The sequence below is a fragment of the Cryptomeria japonica genome, chromosome 9 (assembly GCF_030272615.1).
Source record: "Cryptomeria japonica chromosome 9, Sugi_1.0, whole genome shotgun sequence".
Lineage (NCBI taxonomy): Eukaryota > Viridiplantae > Streptophyta > Pinopsida > Cupressales > Cupressaceae > Cryptomeria > Cryptomeria japonica.
In genome coordinates this window covers 731,666,500-731,691,546 of record NC_081413.1, presented here as the reverse complement: position 1 = coordinate 731,691,546, position 25,047 = coordinate 731,666,500, and the positions used below count along the sequence as shown (strand labels likewise).

General features: G+C 36.9%; 1 protein-coding gene across 1 annotated transcript in view; it reads right to left on the bottom strand.

The window, feature by feature from the left end:
* The window catches only part of LOC131038678 (uncharacterized), a 126,533-nt gene that overhangs the window by 39,638 nt on the left and 61,848 nt on the right, over window positions 1-25,047 (bottom strand). The window contains exons 5-8 of the mRNA XM_057971194.2: window positions 20,857-20,996; window positions 14,713-14,787; window positions 13,913-14,003; window positions 12,590-12,793 (exon numbers count right to left, since the gene is read on the bottom strand). Coding sequence (XP_057827177.1) covers window positions 12,590-12,793; window positions 13,913-14,003; window positions 14,713-14,787; window positions 20,857-20,996 — 510 coding nt within the window. The remainder of the gene's footprint in view (window positions 1-12,589; window positions 12,794-13,912; window positions 14,004-14,712; window positions 14,788-20,856; window positions 20,997-25,047) is intronic.

The following is a 25,047-nucleotide window of genomic DNA, read 5'->3' as shown; positions in this document are numbered from 1 at the left end:
GGCAAAGCCAAGAAATGAACACTAAACACATGTGAACAAAGTGTTCAAGTACTTGAAAGGAACTCTAAAATATTGCTTAATTTATCATGGTACTAATGATGTGAGCCAAGTTTTGAATGTATAAAGATTTGTAGATTCAAATTGCGTCGGCAATCTTGATAACTGATGGTCAACAAGCAGTTATGTCTTCATTATGTTTGGTGGAGTAGTAAGTTGGCCACAACACATGCTTATAAGGAACCAATCTGGTCAAAAAGGTTGAGTGACGGTATTGATTTTAGAAGTCAAACAATGGTGAAGTGTGATTCACAGAGTTCAATTTGTCTAGCTAAAAATCCTATTTAATTTAGGATGATTGTAGCTAAAGACGTTGTGCTGGAATCAAGTACACTGAATATTTACTGTTCAATGGTTTAGTTTTGGTTGATTGTAGCCAAATGGAGAATTCTGATATTCATGCATATATTATAGATTCTTTGATAAGACATATAAGTACTACCAAGTTCATGTGGTGTTTGGATGAGATGGCTTTATTCCATTCCCAAATATGAGGTCAACTTGGATTGCATACCGCACTCTCTCCTACAATAAATATAAAGAGAGAATGTTGGGACTTGGGCGATATTCACCTGCAAAGAATCCTTCTAAGAAAAGCACATCGTATTGAGATCTAGTGAGTTTCAAGTTTTGCGATACAACATGCATGGTTTGTTCACATGTGGTGGTGTTGTGACAACAACCACAAGTCATATGGAAGAATTAGCAACCGCAGATAAAAACAATGTTTGTTGCAAGCAAGAAAAATGATACAGGAGCACTTGTGGCAGAGTTGGACTTCATGCGGCATAATCTAAGAGAAGGGTAATGATGTACTCTAGAATCAGGTACCCGTAATGGGTAGCCAACACAAGTAGCCATACAAATACAGCGACTTTAAAATGTATTATAGAAACGATGACAATGAAACTAACTTTATTGATCAGCCCATTTTACATGCTTGTCTCGCAAGCAATAAGTCCAACTATAGGGACCTTCAAACATGACTCAAAATTTCTGAATAATATATAGGTTGCATACAACCACAAATGCACAGCATTTAAACCAGCGTAGCCATCCAAAAAATCATATTTTATGATGCTCACTTTCACTCTCCCACAAATGTATTGTAGAAACAATGACAATAAATACTAACTTTATTGATCAACCCATTTTACATGCTTATCTTGCAAGCAATCAGTCCAACTATAGGGACCTTAAAACATGACTCAAAGAAATTTGTTAAATAACATATAGGTTGCATACAACCACACATGCCCATGCATTTAAGCCAGTGTAGCCATCCAAAAAATCATATTTTATGACACTGACTTTCACTCTCCTACAAACCCACAACCTATCAATAGGGCTAAAACTCAGAAGAATTCAGAATTTCAGATTACCAATTTTATTGCAGGCATGTTATCCAACACAAGGGCTCAGCTACAAACATTAGCCCAACTAACAAAGGAATTTGTTCACTCAAAAATTGTCTTTCAAACTTGCCCTCTTGAAACAAGGCATCAAGTCCACTTTTATTGCTGCTGGTAGCAGCAACCACCTTCCAAACTTAGGCTAAAGTTGCCTAAAGGCTACAGCAGGTTGTAGGATGATCCAGTACTTAATGCAGTCAACAACCTTCCTCTAAAAATAGTTTACAAGTTAACAAACATATAAATGTTTTGCCAAAAATGATATGGGGCCCGATTTGTAACTATCACCACAGCCTAACATTTATATGTGGTTCAACAACACCCAGTAAAAAAATTCCCATGAACCAATTTTGAATGCCCAAAAAAGGACAATTTTCATGGGTACCACAGAATCAACCAGCAGAAAGGCAGAAAATTTATGCCAAATGAGGCCTTGGTGGGCCTAAACATAACATAAGGTTTTCTAATAAATCATAATTTTTGCATCCAGCTCCCTTTTGTCGACCCACACATGACAGTCACGTCCCCACAAGTATACAATTGTTGTTAGGAAAGAGGCATGAGTCCCAACAGGAGAATTAGCAAAGCCTAGGTAAAGAATGAATGATTTTTGTATTCCTTGTCCTCACCTCCAACTCATCCCACATTCAAGGAGATATTTGGTGGTCCCCCAACAATGATTACAACAGCTTGGCCTCATGTGGATCCCACAAGGTCTTTAGCTACAATCAACCAAAGGTCCAAAAATAAACCAACACACACAAATCAACACAAAGCCAAAATTTAATTGCCATGTTTTTGAGTGAACAATATCATGTGTGGACCCAGATGCTCCTATATCAAACAGATTGGGTAAGAATCTTGTTAACATAGTTTACAAATTAGAGCTGTGTGGTGTTGTGCACGCACACACACCCCGTCTCTATGACAAGGACCCCCGTCGTGCCTGGTTCGCATAAGAGCGATGGATGTAAACCATTTGTGCTTTAGCCGAGTTGAATCCCAATTGCAAGCAAATGAAAGTCAAAATTTTGAAGGGCACAAAATGAATCTGAGTTCTCATCCAAAACCAAATGCCCAAACTCAACCCTTCACTTACCCGATAGCACTGAGCACATAGACTATGCACGACTTTGCTGAAGTCACAGATATCCCGATGAAAGAGAGAGAATCTCTTCAAAACCCCAAGGATAGTCCCTTCTAGTTTGCCCACATGGAAAACGAAGTAAAATATGATGTCTGCCATGCCTTCAGAAATGTTGAAGAATACCCGAAACCCTTGTCCATGGACCTCTTGAACAAAATATTGTTTTCTCCACCAAATTAAAGCAGCAGACTTTATCCAAACTTTTAGCCATCCCAAATGAAACAGCTTTCAGCTCCAAACACAAGGCACTTCTAACCCAAGTTCACACGTCCCAGCTATAAGACTGTTGTACAGCCTGCTATAGGTCTGTAATTAGCTCAGCAATGAATGATCTTCTGAGAATCCAACCTGCAATTAATGTTTTCTGATTCTAATCCTCAAATCTGCTTAAACCCTTTGATATTTCTTCACTTTTTAGCACAAATAGAACTTCTGGATGAAGCCCTCTCAAGCAATAATATCAGCCGGTATTGCACGGCCTCAAAATTGCACAAACACTAAAGAGTTCTCGTTCTCCAATGTTGTAGATGACTGAAACCCTTGTATATTTCTACACTCAGCTCTCATATCACAAAGCACAAGTCAAATAACATCAAGAATGAAAAAAGCATTTTCTTTTTTAGTCCTTTTATAACCTCAATCTCCTTAATAGCATTTAAATCCACTTTCAAATCCACTTTAGGGTTTGCATAATAACTTTATTTAATATCCTCATAAGTGGGTGCCCAAGACTTGAATTATTAGATGCACATTAATATCATTTAAAATGATATTTTATATTTATCTTCTGACTTTATCAAATGCATCAATAAATAGGCCTCAAATATTAAAAATGATTAATTGCACTTTAAGTCACTTAATTGAGGGTCATGGCCTCATTGCACATAAAGTGACTTTAATAACTTTATAGTATGCCTTTAATAATTAATTATTACTTTATTAATAATTAAAATAACATAACTCCATAAATATTTGTTATTTCTCGATCACATCTGAACCAGGGAGTCAACCACTAAATCCACTATGCATCCATCTGCCTTACTTAAAATAGTAAAAGGGTCCCTCTCTATGTTACCCTGAGTTTTCGAGACAAGGAGACGGGTTTCCAGTACATTTTTTTTTCCCAAAACAGGGGACAGCTATGTGTGTGTGTGTGTGTACTATAATCATAGCAACATAATAACATTCTAATTCTCATTATGTAATATCATTGAAATTTGAATCAATGATCATTCATCTCCTTCTCCTTGCCTGCCTACATGAATTCCTCCCTATTGCCGTGATCTCCTCCCTGCTTGTCGTCGCATGCCCAGCACTGTTTTTAATATTTTGTTCAATGTTGTTTTGGCCTTTAGTTTTGCCGTATGCGTTTTAACTTTGGGAGAATTATGATATCGATATCATATATCATATATATGATATCGATATCATATATCATATATATGATATCGATATCATATATTATTAAAGTAACTTTAAGATAAGGCGGAAACTTATTAACTATATCGATATCAGTCATCAGACTATATCGATATTAAATTATTATTATTATGATTACCGTTTGTAATTTGTAAATTATAAAATTATTATAATATTTATTATTTATTAATAATTATTTAAAAATAATAAATATTATAATAATTTAGAAGCAATTTTTTAAAAAAAATTTAAAAATTACTTTTTTTATAAAAAAAATATTATAATAATCAGAGATTTGAAATTTTTTTTTTTAAATTAATTGCTCTCAAAACCGAATAATAATATTTTTATGAATTTTTATAAAAATTCTTTTTAAATTGCCTTATAGCTGGAAACGGCTACCCGTCCCCAGGACGGCTAGGGGACTCGAGTTTTCGGGATGGTTTCCGAAAAATTTTGGGGATCGAGGATGGCTTGGAAACGTTTTCGGCTGTCCCCAAGTCCTCGAAACGGTTTTCGTTTCCAAGATAGGTGCCTTGAGGCCAGAAACATGTTTCCAGGTAAAACTAATCCCTCTCAATCATCCACTAACTTACTATAAATAGTAAGTGTGTAGAATTGAGTCCAACGAAGGCCAAACCTGAACTTTGGATGGGAATAAGCCTCCTGCTCTGATAACTAGGTCCCTCTAACCAACTGCCTTAGCCTACGAGGGCCAAGAATAGGCTAAACCATCCAAAAACAACAACAGACTAAAAAGGGGTCATTACAACCCGCCCTCCTTGAAATTGCTTGTCCCAAGCAATCTCAGTTGCAAAGAAAACTCTCCCCCGCCTGGATCCCAAGGGAAGATTTGTGTAATGTCCCAGAAATCACCAAACAACTCTTGTAACACCAGCACAAGAACAACTAACGAAACATGTCGAACCAAAGTAATCTTGTCATCAGGTGTCGTAGGAGGATGAGCCTCAAAAGGAAGCAACTCAAAAGATTGACAACATTTGCTTCTAGTTTTTGCGCAAAGCAAGCTATCATACAAGTCATCTAGCACATGCGCCACTAAACTGTGCATCTGAAATAGATCATGTACATGAGGATCGAAAGTGAAACCGCAAGTAATCCACACCATGTACACACTGCAATACTCCCCAATGAACCAAGATTGGAACCTCAATGCACACGAAAGAGCCCACCGCACACTGAAGAATGTCCAACCAAATATACCTGGATCCCAAATCCTGAATAGAAGCCTGCCAAAATGAACATCCTCAGACTTCTGCTACTCAACATTGATCCCAACTTCACCATACTAGAAGTGGCGAAGCCAACCAATAGGACCCACCCAAACTGCAATGTTAACCCTGTCACCACCTAGATCCCAATGCAACCGAGACTCACATCTATCTGTATTGTGGAGATAAGAACTCTTGAAGGTATCTGTACCATAACCACTATCTCCATCCTCTGCTAAACTGCCATGGATATACTGACTCTGCAAGTAGTCCCCCACCAACTTGCAGTTGTTGATTCCATCTATTGAAGATGATGAATACCCATCCCACCAAGGATGGTGTAATCCTGGAGCCAATCCACACCAATGCATCATCAAGCCCTCCACATGTGGATCAAAATAAAAATGATGAGCACTCCTCACTGTGTAGTTACCAGCGAGCACTGATACTGTGTAAGTTCAACAATGTATGAAACTTAAAAGCTGGAAATGAAAATACTGTAAATAAATTCCTAACTATGGCCTCCAATCTTCAATTTTCGTACCCTCAAAATGGCTTGGTTCAATACATTTATAGAGTCTTGATCCCTATAATCCTGGAGTGACTATAGCCTATGACTCGATTACAAAACGGTGGAGGTTGCAGTTGACATGCAAGTCACTACTTTTGAACCTCAGTTAACTTATACAAAACACAAGGGAACAGCCAACCTTCTCCAAGTGTGATGGTAGTTGCACCTCCTACATGTGTTGCCTCTGCCTTGCAGTTATGTGCATGTTTGAGACGCGCAATCTTTACTCTTTTCAGGAGAAGCTCCACTTTGTGAAGCTTGCATGTTAGGTGAGTACAAAAGGCCTATCAACACAACCCTTTAATGTAAAGGACATTCTCAGTTTTTGTTTTTCCATTGTTTGGACTAAGAATCCCTTTCCTTTTTATATCTTTCTTAGTATTGTCTCAAAATTTCGCTGTCCCTTTATCTACTTGTTCAAGAGTGATGAATTTACTTTTTTCACTTGTCATGTGCCTTAAGCAACTGCTATCAACATGGCATCTATCTCTCTTGTTTTGTGCATATGAGAGCTGTTTGAACAAACATGGACTCTTCTTTCTCCTTTCTTCCCTACTTTTTCCTCCAAACTTCAGCTGATTCATCCTTACTTTTGTCAAGAACATTTTCCTTCTTGTTTTGTCTTGGAGGCTCAGCAAAAATGGTTATGCAAAAACGTGTTGTAAGACCAAAATTGTTGCACTTGTAGCATATGATGTTATTATCCATTAGAGAAGCAAATGAATTCATTTCTTTTGGTGAAGCTAAGATTATCCCTTGCGCGAATTCTACAATCTACTAATTTGTGACCAAAATGATTGCATGAAAAACAATATTTGTTAAAGGAATGATGGAACCTAGTTATATATGGTTGGCTTTGCTGAAAGGACCTTCTGAAATTGTCCTTGTTTTCCTTTGGAGGTGGATTATTCTTTTGTGGGACTATAGTATCCCTCCTCCTTGATCTCCTCTTTTCTGTTATTGCCCTTGGTGTAATTCTTGAGAGCCTTGACGTAACTCTGTGACTTTTCTTCATTTTCCTTTTGTGGTGGACCCGCAGTCATAGAACTTGTAGCCAATTTTGATTTCTTTAGATCTTCAACAAAACCAAGACCAGTTTTAATAAATCGTGATCTTTGTGAATTAACGATTTCATCCAATCTTTCAATTCTTTAGGCAAATTTTATGCTTCAATTCAATTGCTCAACCGATTTCTCTAATTCCTTTCTTAAGGAGACAACTTCTAGCTCCAATTTTTCACAATCGGATTCCTTGGCCCTAAGCTAACCTTTTATAACCTCCTCTAATTGCTTTGCCTCTTCTAATTGAACTTTAAAATCTTCAATTATTTTGTTTGATTTTTCTTGAGCTTCACAAACTTCTTGAATTCGTACCTTTTTGTTTTGAAATCTGTTTCTTGAGCTTCTCTTTTTCTTTGTTAGCATAGCGAAGATCTTCCTTGAGATCTACATCCTCTACTTCATTGCATGCCTCTTTTTCTCCTTCCTCTTCATTTTATCATTATCCACTTCCATTGCCATAAAGAGTATTTCTTCTCCATCACTACTTGAACAATCTTCGCTGCTATCTTCCAATGAGCTATCCCTCTTCTTTGAATAGAAACTCTTCTCGTATTTTCAAGAGTTCTTTTGATGTTGACCACGCTTGTAGCTCTTCTTTTGATGATAATTTCCTTCTTTTTGTGGTTCTCCTCTTCATCCTCGTTACTTTCACTTTTATTGATTGGATGTTTGGAAGCAAAGTGTCCGATTTTACCACAATTAAAACATTTAAATGGTAACTTACCTTTATATTTCCTAGATCCTTTCTTTCTTCATCTATTTCATTGCATGAACTCTCGCTTGGTTCATATAATTTGCTTTTTCCCTTTCTTGATGCTTTAAAGGCTGCCTCCTTTTGTGATAGTTTGTCTTTAATCCTCATTTCATAGGCAGTGAGGATCTCATGCAACTCGTCTTTTGTCAATGTATCTAGATCTTTCATTTCTTCAATTGCCCAAACTTTGGAATCAAATCTCAAGGCAAGGATAATAGTAGGTTTTGAATAATTGTGGCTTCTTCAACTACTTCACCAAGTCCTTTGATTGTATTTATGATCACATCAATGTGAAGCAAATAAGAGGTTATGTTCTCTTCTTTCATCTTGAGACTTTAAAATTGCTTTCAATGGGTTTGAAGCTTCGCCTTCTTCACTTTAACATCTCCTTCATAGATGTTCTTTAACTTACCCCATAATTCCTTCACTAATTAGCAATACATAACCTTCACGAACTCATATTCGAATAGCCCACAAAAAATTGCATGTTTGTCTTTTGCATTGTTCTCACTTTCCTTCTTTCTGGCTTGACCGGTTGGGGGAGTTGACGGAGGTGTGTAGCCATTAATCACCAATTGCCAAACATCATATCCTAGGGCATTCAAGTAGGTCTCCATCCTTATGCTCCAAAAGGCATAATTTGTCCATCAAAGAATGGTGCCCAGCCATTAGTGCTCTTATCAATCTACCTTCAAGTTGTTACGCTTTACCTGAAGGAACCTGCTTTGATACTAATTGAAGAGCACATCAATATACTGAGGCAAAGGGGTGAATCAATGTACTAATAAATTTTTACTTTTCAAAACTTGATTAGATGCAATAGCAAAACTTCATAAAGCTTAATCGACCACATATGCAAGATCTAGCAAGTAAGAACGCAAATGAACACAAGATTTAAGTGGAAACCCTTGCGAGAGAAAACCGCGGCAAAATATTGCTTTTCTAGGAAATTTCTTACAACTTTGTAGGCACCAACCCACGGGAGACACCAATCCCCTCCACTAAGAACCCACTCAACAAGAGATGCCAATCTCTTATGTAATGTCCCCAACTTTTAAAAGTGACAATTAATTAAATTAATTCTTATTAAATTGTCCAAAATAAATATTATTTAAAAGGATGACTTATTATTAATTAATTTTATTATAAAAAAAGGGTAAAATAATATTATGAAATGTCACTTTATCCATCTCCACAAGTGAAGTTCACAGGGTAGGAGATGAGTTGGATGGCAGAAGGGACTCCATACTGAGCCATTTTGGGGCCTTGGAAGGGACATTATATTCATACTTTATATCATTTAAATATAAAATTACTTTATGTGAAGAGGTAACAAGCACATTAAAAAGAAAACAAATTAAAGTAACTTTATAAAAGCAAAATATAAAGTTTACTTAAAACATCATGGGTCCCACCTTGCACGCCCCCCTAGGTAGAGTTATTTTTAAAAAGGTGGATTTATGTTATGAATAAGGACCCTCATCTTGGCGTGGGTTTTGGGGGAAGAAGATTCCTTTGGAATATGGACGTGGATGCTCTTGAAGGAGGCAAATGGGGTTTAAGTGCTTAAAAGCACATTGGGCATCCATTTCTTGCATTCGATTATTCAAATTCTATGATATTTTCCTTGAACCAGTCTGCAACAGCAGAGAAGCATATTGGAAGCAGTTTGGGAACGAAAACTCCCAACTTTCAGGTTATTAGACGCAAACCCAATCACCATTCAGCAATTTGGACATGATAGAAACTTCAAATCAGACCATTGAGGGTCAAATTAAAAGTTAATTGGCTAGGAAAACAACTACAAGGCACACACAGCAGATCTAGGCAGTTTGGAGCACTTTACCAGCAACATAAGAAGGGATTTGTGCAGGCCGTACCATTCCTAGTTGGGCCGTACCATCTACTTTGCCTGGGAAGTTAGAATAAATAATTTAGAGGGTTTTAGCAGCACAATTTGTTCCAGAATTCATTGTTGATGAATAAATTCAGCGAATCCAAGGGTTTTTCAAGAGAATTGGAACATGTGTGGTCTACATGAGCATTTTATTGAGGAAAATTGTCAAAATTTGGAAATCTAGCCTGGTGACTTTGAAGGATTTGCATTGTACATTCAGAATTTGTTTTTGGTATTATTGTTGGAAATGTGCCTCGAATTAACTTGACTTGTGTTCAAACTGATTGGAGTAACCTATCCTGATGGAACAGCTGTCGGTGTGACTCTTGCCGATGGGCCGATGGAACCCCCTTCTTGTGATCGGCTATCGGATGAGCAAATCCGAGATGATCCAACGGCTGTCGCTATACCGTGATGGGAAGATGATCGAAAGTTATTCCCCGCGGCTTGGCGACAAAGCACGTGCAAAAAGAAGCGAGTTAAAGACCGTGCAGGTTGAAGGTGGATCAACGATTGTCGCTATACCGCTATGGCGAGATGCACGAAGGTTATCCCCCGCGACTTGGCGACCAAGGTGGGGCCCAGCAAGAGAGCAGCTCAAGTGAGTTAACTGGTGAGCAAGTCCGGGATGATCGGACGATTGTCGCTATACCGCATGATGAAGATACTCATTGGTTAACCATCGCGGCTTGGCGACTGATGAGGTGGTAGTTCAGTGGCAGATCAGGTGGTGCCTAGCTGGATGCGTGGACAAACCACGGAGTAACACCGTGGCAAAAGAGAGATCGAGCAGATCAAGGAACATCGGACGATCGGGATAGCTGTTTGGTTGTCTTGCCGATGACCCAATGGAATTGCCTTCAATGATCGGGGTATCATCGGAGATCGGGAGAACTGGTTGTTTGCTACACCGATACCCGATGAGGTCGCCTTCGGCGATCGAGTTGATATCGGTGATCAAGTTGACAAGATGGAAGCTATGCCGATGGCTCGATCGAGTCGTTGTGGTGTCATCGGGAGATCGGGTCTAACTGTTGAAGGCTATCTCGATAAGCCGATGGAGCCGATCTGTTTGGAGCCGCATTAGTGGAGTCGCTGGTTCATCAGAAGATCAGAGCAATGCTTTTGTGGTCTTTCCGATGGCCGATGGAGTAGAGACTGACTACGGGTGTGCACTCGAACCAGAGTCCAAAAGGTAAACACTTGGACACTGAAGATGGTCTTGTGTCGGTGTATGTGAATACGAACCGACCCGACTTCCTGGTGCATGTGGGATATTGTGTTTCTCATGAATGCAGACTGAATCAAACGGTTAGACTTCAAACCGTTGGTGCAGTTGCTCAAATGAACTGTCGACAATCTGATATATGAAGCCATTGGATAACTATGGGAATAAAACTGATTATCGTATGTCGATTGTAGTGTCCAGTTCGTGAGAATTTGAGAACGAATACCTGTAGTTACAAACTAAAACTTTATTGTAAATTCATTTACTCGAAATAAAGTGTTCAACTGTTGGTGGTGGGTTTTTTTTCCCGAAAGGGTTTTCCCACGTAATTCTTGGTGTTCTGTCTCTGTGTTGATTCTATTTGTTTGTCTATATTATTCTTAACGTTCTGTAAAAGTTTTAAACTGCATTCTTCCTTGTTAATTGACATTAGGACGGCGTTTCCGCACTGTGCTTTCCTTTCAATTATTATTGAGGCAAATAAAACTCATTGGTGGCATTGGTGGCAAATAAAAGCACATGTATTGGCCAATTCACCAGTTCCCGCAATAAAACCGCTCCTACCAGGCTAGCGCTAGACACCTAGTATGTCAGTTTGGCTCTGAATGTTAGAATTTGTTCATTCTCTGAATTTATTAGTTGCTACAATAAAAATCAGAATTCTGAGTTTGGGTTTCAGTCAATTATTACTTTGTATTTGCATTTCTATATCATTTTGCATCACTCATTGAACAAGCAAAAACCTCAAAAACATCAAAATTCACCAAAAAACCAACATTAATTCCACTGGTCAAAGATTGAAAATTGAAACCGTAACTTCAGATTGGGTCAGAATTTTAGTTGGAATCTTTCATCTTAGAAATGAGGCACCAACCTCCGAAAATGAAATGATAAATGTTTGACCTTTTTCTCCAATCAGATCTGAAACACTTCACAATTCTGCTCAAGAATCTCTGCTCATAAGTCTGAAAATTATATCTCATAAAGTCTGAACTTAACTGCTCATGAACTCTTAAATAAGTCTGCTCATTATGTCTAAAATAACCCTTCAAATATCTGTCCACAAAAGCTTCTTAGGTCTGCTACAATTCGCCTTTAATTCTGCTCTTAGATCTGCTACAATTCGCTTTCAATTCTGCTCTTAGATCTGCTTAAAATCTGCTTTTTATAGGAATGATATTCAGTTAATTGCTTAATAAATGTTCTCCAAATGACCTCTTATTTATAAAAACTATTACACCCTTCCACCAACGGTTGCATCAAAGTTTTGTTTTTTAAAGTTAAAATTGCCTCCCAAAGTAGGTGCCAACATTATGAGGTCGGCCAGAAAAGATTTTTTATTTTGATGTTTTTAATGCTTCTTAACATGGCCACATAAGAGGGGGTTGGCCCAAAATGATGAACTAGAGGTCGGTCCAAATTAGATATAAATTTATATATTAAAATCTGAGTTAAAATCTTAATTTTAGTACCAATTTAATTTCTTCTTATCTGCTGATGTGGTCAGCCAGATTTGCTTCAGCACTTCATCACCTGGAAAATGTGCTTTGACATCAATGACAACAAATGTTAACAAAATCATGTATGTTACCAGAAGTCAATTCAAAACTCATTCATCTTTTTAATTGCCTTCTCATTATGTGCATCACTAATTCAAAGTGCAATGACTAATAGTTTATTCTAACAAATATAACCAAAAGAATCTGCAGTTAAACCACTACTATGGCCCAACTGGATAAAGATAAAGCACTAGCCATCATGAACATAAAATAGAGGAGAAAATTGAAAATAAATAAAAAGGGGACGCTAACCATCATGAGCTTTATCTGCTGTATCAAGAACCTCTCCAGTCTCCAAACTTAGCCACTGTAAAATGGGACCATGTGATGCTGCAATAATCTTGTCGTTTGGAGAAATGGAAAGCCGGTCATAATGCATAAAGCGTCCCTTTTCATCATGCAGAGGTATTGGAAACACCTTCAGACACTTGGGATCCTCATCAAGATGATACCGAACTGTCATTCATAGATAGGAAATGCATATTTTTTAGAATGCAACACCATCACATATGATCATCATTTTCTTGAGCAATGATTTCCTATTACATAAAAGGACCAGCACGCACATGAGAAACAGAGCTAAATAATAATCAACTCCCACTTGAAAAATGGAAAAAGTTGCTGGGTGTCAAAGATTCTTATCACAACGAGCACAGATACAACACACAAAGGCAAATGAATTGCTTAAAAAGATCAGTTATTTAGTCAGGTTACAATAAATTAACTCTTGACTCAGGAGAAAAGAAATGACAGCATCCCCATTGGATGAATCAATGTGATATTCCAACAGGTATGTGTAAGATTTTTGCCAAAAGATCTAGTGATTATACAAAGCACACATAACATGAACGCACATATATGAACACAGCACACTACACAATCTTACCAAATAGTGCTGCTAAAAGTAAACACTCTTGATTTGACATGTAATCTCAAGGTCTCATTGAAAAGGACATTATATAAGGCCTCATGTGTCAAGGAAAAGAGATGTACGTGGCCCATAACCATACAATAGCTTGTAGCCAATATCTGAGTAGACAACCTGAATAACCTTCAGATGTGAACTTTAAAACAGATGTGTAAAATTAATACAGACGCATTTAGAAATCATGAAGGCCATTGAATCTAGCTGGTCAACACTGAATTTAAACAAATGAAATAAATTTTATTGTTTTATGAGCAAGTATAGGGTGTAAATAACATCAAGAAAAGTTATGATGCCAGTGCCAGATGGAAGCAGACAAATTTATGATTCAGAGAAGAGTACTTGATATCCTACTAAAAGCAAATGTCACACTGTTTTCTTAAGGAATTATGATAAGTTCAAAGAGGAGCTTTCAACAGCCTTCTCAGTTACATTATAAACTGAAATGTTATCAAACAGATGGGCCACATCATGTAATAGAAAAGATTTGCTTTGCGAAATAGATGAAAAATCAAGAACTATGAAATCCAGGTAAAGAAACAATTGGCTCTAATTGATACTCCTCATATCAAATAACAAATCATTAAGCTTGAGTAAGAACAATTCCAAAATTGCAAGGCTCTGATCATAACCATACAAAGTTTACATACCATTGATGTTCCATAGCCTCATCGAACCATCCTTAGATGCAGTAAGGATTTTTTCTGAATCTGACGTGAAGCAAAGCCATGTCACTGCACTCTGGACGTTGGAAACTATTTCAGCAAAAATAGTATGGCTTGAACTTCTTAAAACACTAAGTTTATCATTTTATGAAGCAATATACAATCTAAGTTGAACCAATGGATGCACAAGTACATCCCATGGCCTATGAGTTATTGATACACTCCATGTAATCAATACCTGGGAAAGGAAACCCAATTCCTAAAACTTTTAACTCCAAAGCATGGAAAGAAAAATACAAATACTTATCCGTTACAAGCTGCAAAGCATGAAACCTGTCTGCTAACATCAAGGCTACAGGCTACAGAATGCTGACGACAATCCCAATCTAAATTATAAAACCAAAAGCTTACTGCTAGATGACAAAAACATTAAAGCACTTGGAACACCCTGACAATATTGCACGTGACAGAAAAACACAAGCCTTCTCAAAAAAATCATTAAAGAAATTTTAATAATCCATAAAATTCATATATTGTTAACTCCCATCCAAAAACTTCAACCATTTCTCTAGATATCCCTTTTCATTAATATGCCATCTGGAGTCCAGAAACAGACAAACAAGATTATATTGAAAACCCATATACGAGATCAGAATTAACAGACATCCAAATTTTATGCTAATAAATTAACCTTATTAATTTGTTAAATGATTAATTCACTCCACAAAGTAAGTATAAAACTTAGATGTAAAATTTGAAATCAAGATAGATAACACAAAACACACCTTATGACCTTTTAGCTGCATCACATTCACTGTCTCTTTAACTGAACCATCCTTTGCATAAACAAGTTCCCACACCTAAAATACAAAAATTGCTTGATCATGTTAATTAAAGTTATAGTTTTAAGTTAATTCCACAATTATATCTACACATAGCATATTTTGTCGAAATAAAGCAAATGCATGGAAAGAGTCTACACCTTGCCTAATCTAACAATCCAAGCAATAGTTAATAGCGCAGATTGTATTTCAGTTTTAGCATAAATAGATAATCATATCTAGACAAAAAATCTTGTCTAAAAAATGAATGTAAATGGTGCAAGGAAAGTGTCCACACAATGCACAAATTAAAAACAATTCAGGCAACTTTTAGTGAAACAAATTTACAGTTTTATGTGTATGCTATGCTAAATTGTGTTCCACACATGGAACCTTCCTGTCTAAATGTATACATATAATTAAAAAAATGCAGTCCTATACATCCTCATAAACCTGATTTAACAAAAAAATGTTGTCTTCTTCCAGCTGAGTAGCTTAAAGAGAAAATACCCCCACTGAACAAATTACATCCATAGAACAGCTAGACATTTTATCAGACAAAAGATTTGGCATTGCCTGTCCACAAATTTCCAAAGCTTGCAATTTCCTATGATCAATCCCAAGCAGATGAGTGCCACTTGTTAACTACAGATCTGTCAACATGGACATCAAGACCCAAATAAGCAACCAGATTGATTAAATAAGTATTTGAACTGATGCAATAAGAGTCCCTAACCCTGTGCTACTGCTCACAACTTCGACCATAGTAGTGGCTAGCTCACCTTCACAAGGGCAGGTGCATCTGAATCATCACAAAGAAGACAGCCATGAAGCCACCCAGGAGTGAGTTCGGGTAAACAAGTTATCTTGAGGACAGGAATAGGGCAACACATCGGGGATAACCTCACCAAATTCCCTTCACATCCCTCATGGGGATTCATCCCTTCCCCAAGGAAAACAAAAGTACAATTGACTGAAAATAGATAATATCAAGTTCTAAACTGACCAAGGACACTTATAATCCATCCAATTAATCTTTTGTATAGACAGTTAGGCTCTCTATTTTACAGCTGTCACTAATTCTAAATCCATTTATTATGCATGTGATGTGCAGCACAAATTCAACACAAAAACACAGAATAAGAGGACCTTAACATGATAAACTTACCAAAAAAAAATTGAAGGGAAAGGCATACAACAATTTACCAGTCTCGGAAAAAGAATTTACAGCTAGATGTTTGTGGCTTATCAAAGCAACTCACCATACTTCCACAATGAAGAAAGGAGGATATGTGACCTGGAGACAGAGATGACTTCACTCTTTCCTTTATATGCATGCATGACTCTCTACTATTCTTGATCACAACTAGCTCTAATCTGAGAGTTGGCATTCTTGAACCCAAAAACAGAAATGCAAGTGTTCATTTGATTATCTAACAGAATATTAATTGCTTTGATATCTATGCTATATTATATATGGTAGGCTTCCTTTTTGTAATGACAAAAATCTCTTGATCTTTTCTACGCCTTCTCTCTCTCTGCAGAAATCTTGGCATTCAGAGATGTACTATCATGTCACTGTCTTCTTCTTCAGACTGCTTGTGCAATACTAATAATTTTTTTAAACAATTTCTGGGTTTTATTATACTCTTCTTCTTTCCAAAACATTTTGAATTTTTTAATTTCATTAATAAACGAAAAAGATATCACAGTTTTACTGCAAGTGTGTCTAACTGATGTAAAAATATGTCTTTTTAAAAAAAGCTAAGTTGCAGGGTTCGCTGGTCTGGGCCCCTGGTTCCAGTCCGGTCCAGTCCTGGTCCAGTCTGCCTATGGGTCCGTGTTTGGGAGGGCTGGTTCGGCTAGGGCGAACCCAGGTCGAGCCCGAGCATCCGGCAGCCCAAAAAACGTTTTTTTTTGTTTTGTTTTTTTTGCAAAATTTCATTAAATTCCACCACTTAAAAAACAAAAATAAAACCCCAAAAGTGAGATTTAAAACATAAAGTTAGATCATTTATCCTCATTTGTGTTGCAAACATCAGTTTTTCATTGCAGGTTGAAGAAAGTTTGGCTTCCAACATCAAATAGGAGGAGTTGAAGATTGATTTTTGAAGCTTCAACAAGTGTTGCAGCATCATTTCCACACATTTGCAAGCTCCCATTGGCCGAAAGACGTAGTTTTTGTACTTTATTTTCAAACATTTTCATTTCACAAATTGTCAAACATGAAACCTTATTTGTTTTTCATTATTTTGTTTTTGTTTTTGTTTTTGTTTTTGAATGTGTTCATATTATTTCTTGCCATAGGAACTAGAATGGCATCTACCTCTTCCTCTATAGGCACAAATGAACAATCAAAACAAAGAAATGATCCAAATTATCCCCTATGGAAGTATGTTGACATTATACGACCACTCCAAGAGGTGGGGGATTCCATTGGAAATGCCAAGGGTGTGATAAAGAACGCAACAGTTCATATTATCGGGTGGTAGGCCATTTGTGTGAAATAATAGGAAGAGGCATTAAAAAATGGTTTGGATAAAATGGTGTGCCTATACCACAAGAGACGATGTTGAAATATATTAGGGAGCATGAAGAAATGGAAGAGAGAGAAGCCCGTAGATTAAATCAAACCGCCCCCAAAAAAAAGGGAATGCAGCCCCCATCTAATCCCAATGTTGTAGTAGAAAACCACCCCTTCTTTTCCACAACTGAACCTGAAAGTGAAGCACCCATTGCACACAAAAGATCGAAGGGGCCTTTAGAAACCGCATTTCAAAATGAGAGTCGAGACATTGCCGACCAAGATGTAGCAAGATGCATATATGCAAATGGGTTGACTTTCAATGTTGTTCACTCCCCATATTGGAAAAAAATGTTGAAATGTGTTAATGAAGCTCCAAGAGGGTATAAGGGCCCAAGTTATGAGAAGGTACATGAAACCTTATTGAAAAGAGAGGGGAAGGGGGTTGAAGATGAATTGAAGCCCAGAAGGGATTCACGAGCTGAAACAAGTGTATCAATTGCTTCAGGTGGGTGGAAAGATTCTTAAAATCGTCCCTTGATCAATGTCATAGCAGTGTCCCCTAAAGGGGCAATGTTTTTGAAAGTTGTCAATTGTGAGGGCCAAGTAAAATATGGCCAATTTATTGCAGATATTCTCATCTCTATGATTGAGACAGTGGGACCCCGCAATGTTGTTCAAGTCATTACGGACAACACAAAAAAATGTAGAGCTACTGGTTTGTTGGTTGAGGAATACTATCATCACATCTTTTGGACACCTTGTGCGGTCCATTCACTCAATCTTATGCTACAAAAGATTGGGAATAAAATTGATTGGATCAAACAAGTGTATGCAGAGGCTGAGGACATCCAGATGTCCATCACAAACCACCACATGTCTCAAGGGATTTTTAGATCTTTTTTGAGTTTGGAGCTATTGAAAGTAAGTGAAATAGTAATTTAAATGTTTTTATGATTTTATAAATTTTTATTTTCAATGTTCATAATTTGATTGTGTAAGCTATAACGTGCATTCTTCTTTAGAGTTTGGCTTTATGTTTTGATCATTTTGACATTAATTTGTGTTAGAGGTTGCTGAGACCCGTTTTGCATCAAACACAATCGTCTTGAGACGACTTGTGAAAGTTAAAGTGCCACTTTGCAATATGGTGATCAGCCAAAATTGGGCTATATGGAAGCAAAGCAGCACTGAGAGGGCAGCACGAATTAGGGTCGACATATTGGATGACTCATGGTGGGATCTTGACATATCTCCTTAGTTTCACTAAACCCATTATGAGCATGATTCGCTCCACTGACATAGATAGGCCTTGCATTGCTGAGATTTATGATGGCATTGACTCAATGCTTGAAAAAATGAAATGCATTATAAATGCAAGAGAGCAAGACCCGAGGAGAAATTCTTCAAACAAGTGGAAGCAATTCTTGTAGAAAGGTGGAATAAGATGACCACTCCTTTGCATCTTCTTGCCTATGTCTTGACACCAAAGTACTATAGCAGCCAATTTATTGATCAACCAGGAAGGCTTGCACCATGGAGAGATTTAGAAGTGTCTGATGGGTACAAGGAAGCATTCCTTAGACTCTACCTTGATGATGATTTGTGAGATATTATTACAAATGAGTTCATAGAATTTGCAAATGGAAATGGTCTAAGTGTCGATGCTCTTCCTCATAGATTCAAGAAGGATGCTCATAGCTGGTGGTACTTCCATGGCACATGCTTCCAAAACCTACAACCCCTCGCAGTCAAAGTTTTATCACAAGTTTAATTAATTTAAATTCATCACGAGTTTTATTTATAGTTTACTTTGTCTTCATAGGTTGCTAGTTCACCTGCATCAAAAAGAAATTGGAGCACATACTCTTTCGTCCACTTGGTAAAGCGCAATAGATTGCAATCCTCGGTCCAGGTGTGGCTTATTTCCAACACCACCACCCCCCCTTAAGCCACACCTCTCGTGTGCTTGGGGCTCCTATCCTGGACCTGGCTCTGATACCATGTTGAGATATGTACCAGCTAGGACTCGAACCTAGGACCTTCCATACGCTGTTGGAGTGCTCTACCACTGAGCTATTGGCCCCTATTGGACCAGTCCATCATCGATCTGGGTGTGGCTTATTTCCAACACCAACACAATCAAAAAGAGTGGAGAATTTGGTATATGTGCATTCCAACCCACGTCTTCTTTCACACACGCAACATGACTACAAGCAAGGGGAGACGATGATCTGGGATATAGAGCCAGAGCATACTGATTTGGATGCTTCCACTTCTCAACTTGTTGCATTTGATTTTCAAATAGCGAGCAAAGTGCAAGTAGAATTGGCATTGGTTCATCTAATGTCAATGTCAATGATGAGTTGGATGAGAATGATGATGTTGATGAATTAGAGAATCCAATTGATGATTAAACTTTAAAAATTAAAACTATAGTTCCAATTGTTGAAAGTTGAAACAATAATACTTGAACTCGATATTATTATTTTATCATTTTGATATTGAGCTTGATGTATATAATGTTATGATGGTATGATTACAAGTTTATATATATATATATATATATATATATATATATATAGTTTTTGTACTAACGAACGCAAAACCCTTTTCAAAATTTTGCCATACCGGCGTACCGGGTTCTTGAACCTGAACCGGTGCCCGAACCTGGACCAGCAACTTAGAAAAAAAAGCAAAACAATATTATCAGCAAACCATTTTTTTTCCATTAGCAGCTCCTTCAGTGCTTCCTCACAAGACTAGCATCATGAATGCTCTGATACCATGAAAGTAATCAGAGAAATTTGTTCACAAATAATATTGCTCTGAAAGTAATCAGAGAAATTTGCTCACAAATAATATTGCTTTTTCTATATATTTGTTCAATACAAATTACACATATATAGGAGTTGTATTTCCTATATTATAGGAAGGTTCCAATAACAACTCCATTATTACAGGATGGCAAATGAACAAACTCCTATTTATATATGAGTTGTTAAAACAACTCATAGTACCAACAAATAAACTACTAACAAATAATTATAATATGACACACTAACAACCTACAGGTATGATATAACATTCCCAACAAAACCAACAATTAACAAGCAACAAAAAGAACTGGCAAGCACTTTCCTTTCTTTTCTTTCTTTTTAAAGATAATGAATGATGGGAAGAATGATAGTAAAATCCAGCCATGGTGGGAGAAGCAGTACCACATGCAATAATGAATTAGCTTACTCTAATATCCAAGTTTTTCCTAAAGATATTTTGTAACTGCCTTCAAATGCCTCCATCTTTAATATTTCTATTTAACTAATAGCTTTTGTAAATCAATTCATATAATTCTAAATTGAGCACAAACAAGTTATTCTCTTATTCTATCTAAGATTCTGAACTATTAATTATTTATTAGTGTAATTGATTAGATTAAAACATGTGTAATGACAAAAGTGTTTAATCTAAACTAAGGGAAATATCAAGGCCATAACATGGACATCCACGCTTTAATAGAATCATAAACTGAGAAAAGAAAAGAGCAATCTGTAGTAATATTATATATGTTACAGACAAGTTACCTTGACATCTGCAGTAAAAGCAGCAGCAGCCACAAAACGTCCATTTGGTGAAAGAGAAGCCATGTTGTTTTTCAATTGATTTGTGTCCAAAACTCCCAAGCATTTTCCGCTCTCCCCTTGGAAAAGTTTGATGTCTGTGCCTGCAAGTAAATTATCACACTTATCTAAGTAAAAAATTCCTCCTGCAAATAAGTTTGGATATAGCAATCAAAACTCTAAATATATGTAGAAGGTTAAAAAGCATGATAATAAACTTACAGAAGCTAAAATTAAATTGAATCAAAAACTGAAAATTCAAAGATATGGCATCCATAAATTAAAAACTAAGAGGCAAGCATTGTGTGTGTGAAATTATCAAACCATAACTTTTTTTAATCTTTATTAATTACTAAATGTGATTTACTTGATAAATAATTTTGTTAAAACTCTGAAGTTTAAATTCTTATCATAGTTTCTTATCTATTCCAAAAATTTTGAGTTGTAGAGTCTACACAACCATTTATTTGATGTTTATCAGATTCAGAACTTTATATGCAAACTCGTTCAACTCAGCTCAATGACTTGAATCACAGTCCAGGCTAAACTTCCTCAAGGACCACAGAAAAAATGGAAGATGGGCATTCTATTGGAAGGGACAAGCAGCACCATTGAAATCATCATTTTAACATTATATTTTGTAAGTGATATCATTGGAATTTTTCAACTTTCCAAAGACTTGACGTGCTTTTTAAAATAGAAATTGCTGTTAGTGTTTCAGCTCTCTCCACCAGAATCAGTGTGTAGATTATGTGATATTCCTGGTTCCAAATGGATTGATTCTAACACAGATTTGCTACCACTTACCCATAGCCAGACTCGGGATATACAAATTCCTACAAAGGCGAGTCATAAACTCTAACACAAAGTTTTCTAACATTCCAGGCATTTTACAGAGACCTGAGACTAACAAGCTAATGTTTGCCTATGGGAGAGTTCTAACTTCTAATGACTCATGGACCTCATCTAAACAACTCAATTGGAACTTGAGACCGTAGAGGCCAAGATCTCAAAAAAATATTAATGGAGAGCTTGACGTAGACAGCCTGGAACCGAGTGAGACTTAACCCAAACTTAGTCCTTGAGAACTTTGCTTGTTGAGTTCCTGCCAGGAACATCATTGTATTCATTTGGTATGAACTTGGAGGTCTACAGCTTGGTCTTAGGAACTGTCATGCCAAAGCGAAACAGTAGTTGTATGGTCAAAGAGGAAGTACTTTATCAATTAATCAGGCACGCAAAAATATTCCATTAAAGGACATATGTGGGTAATTGTCCAATATTTGCGATTTTAATCAAATAATTGGATTAAGGAAAAAGTGTGTATATCATTTAAAGAATTACTCATTCACCTTAGAACTTTTTCTAATCCTCACACTTTTTGACTTGCTTTTGGCTTCAGCTTCACTTATCAAAGTGATTCAAAGCTTGAAATTGGTGGTATTTCTAGTAAAATGTAGTTTCTTTGAATTAAAAAACCTTCAATCAGGTAAGAAACAAAACCAACTGGCACCATGATTCCTAAAAAACAAAACTCTATTAAAAAAATATCTTATGCAAGATTTTAGGATTATTTATATGATGCCTGGTGGTAAGATTTAAATAGGATTTTCTAGAATAACCATGATTGGAAAATCAGATACTGTAGCATGACCAAGAGATAAGTTTCAGTCACTATCAGTCATAAGATGTTACATAACTCAAAACTCAAGAAAGAACATTGTAAATGATGATTTCATGGCAACCAGGCATTCCTCAATGATGTAGATAACCTTGGGTTGAACCAGAGCATCTTAGGGATTTAAATCAAAAGCTGCAATAAACTGTTGATGTGGCAAATGACACACCAACATTTGAGAACAATTACTACTAACTTGAAAAAAGATCATTCCTTCAAGGTTCAGTATATCATTAAGCAGGCTACAGAATTAATTCAAGAGAAAAGTTAATATTCCACAAGCATCACGAGTAAAATAACCATGGCAGATTATAAATTATATTTTTTTAAACATAAAACAGCTTAAGCAAGATTTTAATATTATCGATATGATGCCTAGAGCTAAGGCTTATCTAGGATTTGCTAAATTAACCATAATTTGTAAATCAGATTACATTAATAAGAGATCAGTTCAGTCGCTATCAGTCAGAAGATGTTGCATAACTCTGGAGACTCGGGAAAAAAAATAGTAAACGACGATTTCATAGCAAGTGGGCATTCTTCAATGATGTAGTTATGTCATGTCCCCTTTGGGTGGTTGGCCAGAAAAGTTGTTTTTAAAGGTGTTCTTTAAACATCAAACATTTAATAAGTTTATATTTAAATTAATTAATAAAATAAAATAATAATAATAATAATAATAATAATAATAATAAACTAAATTAGGCCCGTGCATGGGCTTCATCGGGTGAATCCGAATGCTGACAGATCTGTGAAGAACAATTGGTGTTGCCCTGAGGAAGGTTAGATAAAAATTAACTTTGACGGAGTGTCAAAGGGTAATACTGGACCATATGGGATAGGATTTGTGGCTCGGGATTGGAGAGGGAATATCATGGCCGTTGGGGCTCAGAGGATTGGCAATGGGACTAATACCGTAGTGGAAGCTTTAGCGGCGTTGAATGCTATTAGATTTGGAAAGAAATTGGGAGCCACTAAATTGCACTCAGAAGGGGATTCCTTAATAATAATTAATGTTATCATCTCGGGGGAGATTCAAGCGTGGCATTTGAAGCAGTTTATTTAGGCAATTAGAAGTGAGTTGGCATCTGTACGAAGCTTCCAAGTTGGGCATGTATGATGTTCAACGAATAAGATAGCAGACACCCTTTCAAAATGGGAAGTAAATTTTGAGGAGATTGGGGAGATACAATTTAAAGATTTTCGCAACATTCCATTTAATGATTAAGTGCCTTGGCATTCTGAAAAATAATACCGGCATTTATGAAGAGGCGGTGTATTTATTGATTGATGGGAGTCGGGACTAGCCAAGAGGTGTTGGCAATAAATCAGCTGGTTTCAGTTTCGGACGTGTCTTTTTCTTTCTCTCTATTGTGATCTTGGGTGGCGGAGCTAATATGGAGGCAAATTTCCCCCTTATTACTTCCAAGCCCCAAGCTGCTTTTTTTGGGCTGGTTTCAGTGAGGAGAATGAAGAGGCTCTTCAAAATGGGGGATGAGAAATGTTGGAATCCAAGAACACTGAGAGTGGGGGTGAATCAATGTTCTACCGGTAAATGAATTTCTGAATTTATTGCTTATGAACCGGTTAACAGAAAATAAAATTAAAGTGCATAAACCAAATAACACATAAATCAGCAACACCATAACACCAATATTTATACGTGGAAAACCCTGTAAAGGGAAAAACCACGGTGGGGCTGATACCCACAATATCTATATACTTGATCAAGGTATACAAATATTACATAAAGGGGATTGCACATGCAATCAGGCTCACCGCCTAGAGCTCACTGCTCAACAGAAGTCTCACTGACTTGCACAACATTACACAATGATTTCTTACATAAATGAACTTATAAAGTGCATCTGACCATGCTAGATAAGTTTCGGTTAAAGCTCTGTCAACCTCCTTTGAGCCAGTTTACTGATACCATGTTCTGCTCTGTTCTGCACTACCGGTTAGGATTGCGCACGTGAAACTGCGCACAAAAGCTTCCACTCGCTGACCAAATCGCATACCATCAATCTCTAATTGATTCGCATCCAAAATCGCATAATCATTAACAACAAATCCATCGCTAAATGTTCTCCCTTAAATACCCTTTATCTTTTCACCATGTCGGCCTTAATGAAGAAAATAAACCTGTCGGATGTCGGATCACGAAGCATGATATACATTATCCCGATGATCATAAATAATGTCAGCCTTCACACGCTACCATAAATTTTACAAGTGATTTTACAGGGGTCCCAAAATTCCTTAACCAGGTCCTATACTTAACCGGGTCCCAAATACACGTTACCGATACCAAGACTAACCGGTTAACAAGAATAAAGCAAAGTGTGTGTATACCGGTTGTGTATAGTGTATACCGGTTGGCCCAATCTATGCAAAATGATAAGACAATGAAACCAGATGAGAAATACCTACACCTGAAGATGAGTTGCCATCAATGACAACCCTAAAAGTAATTC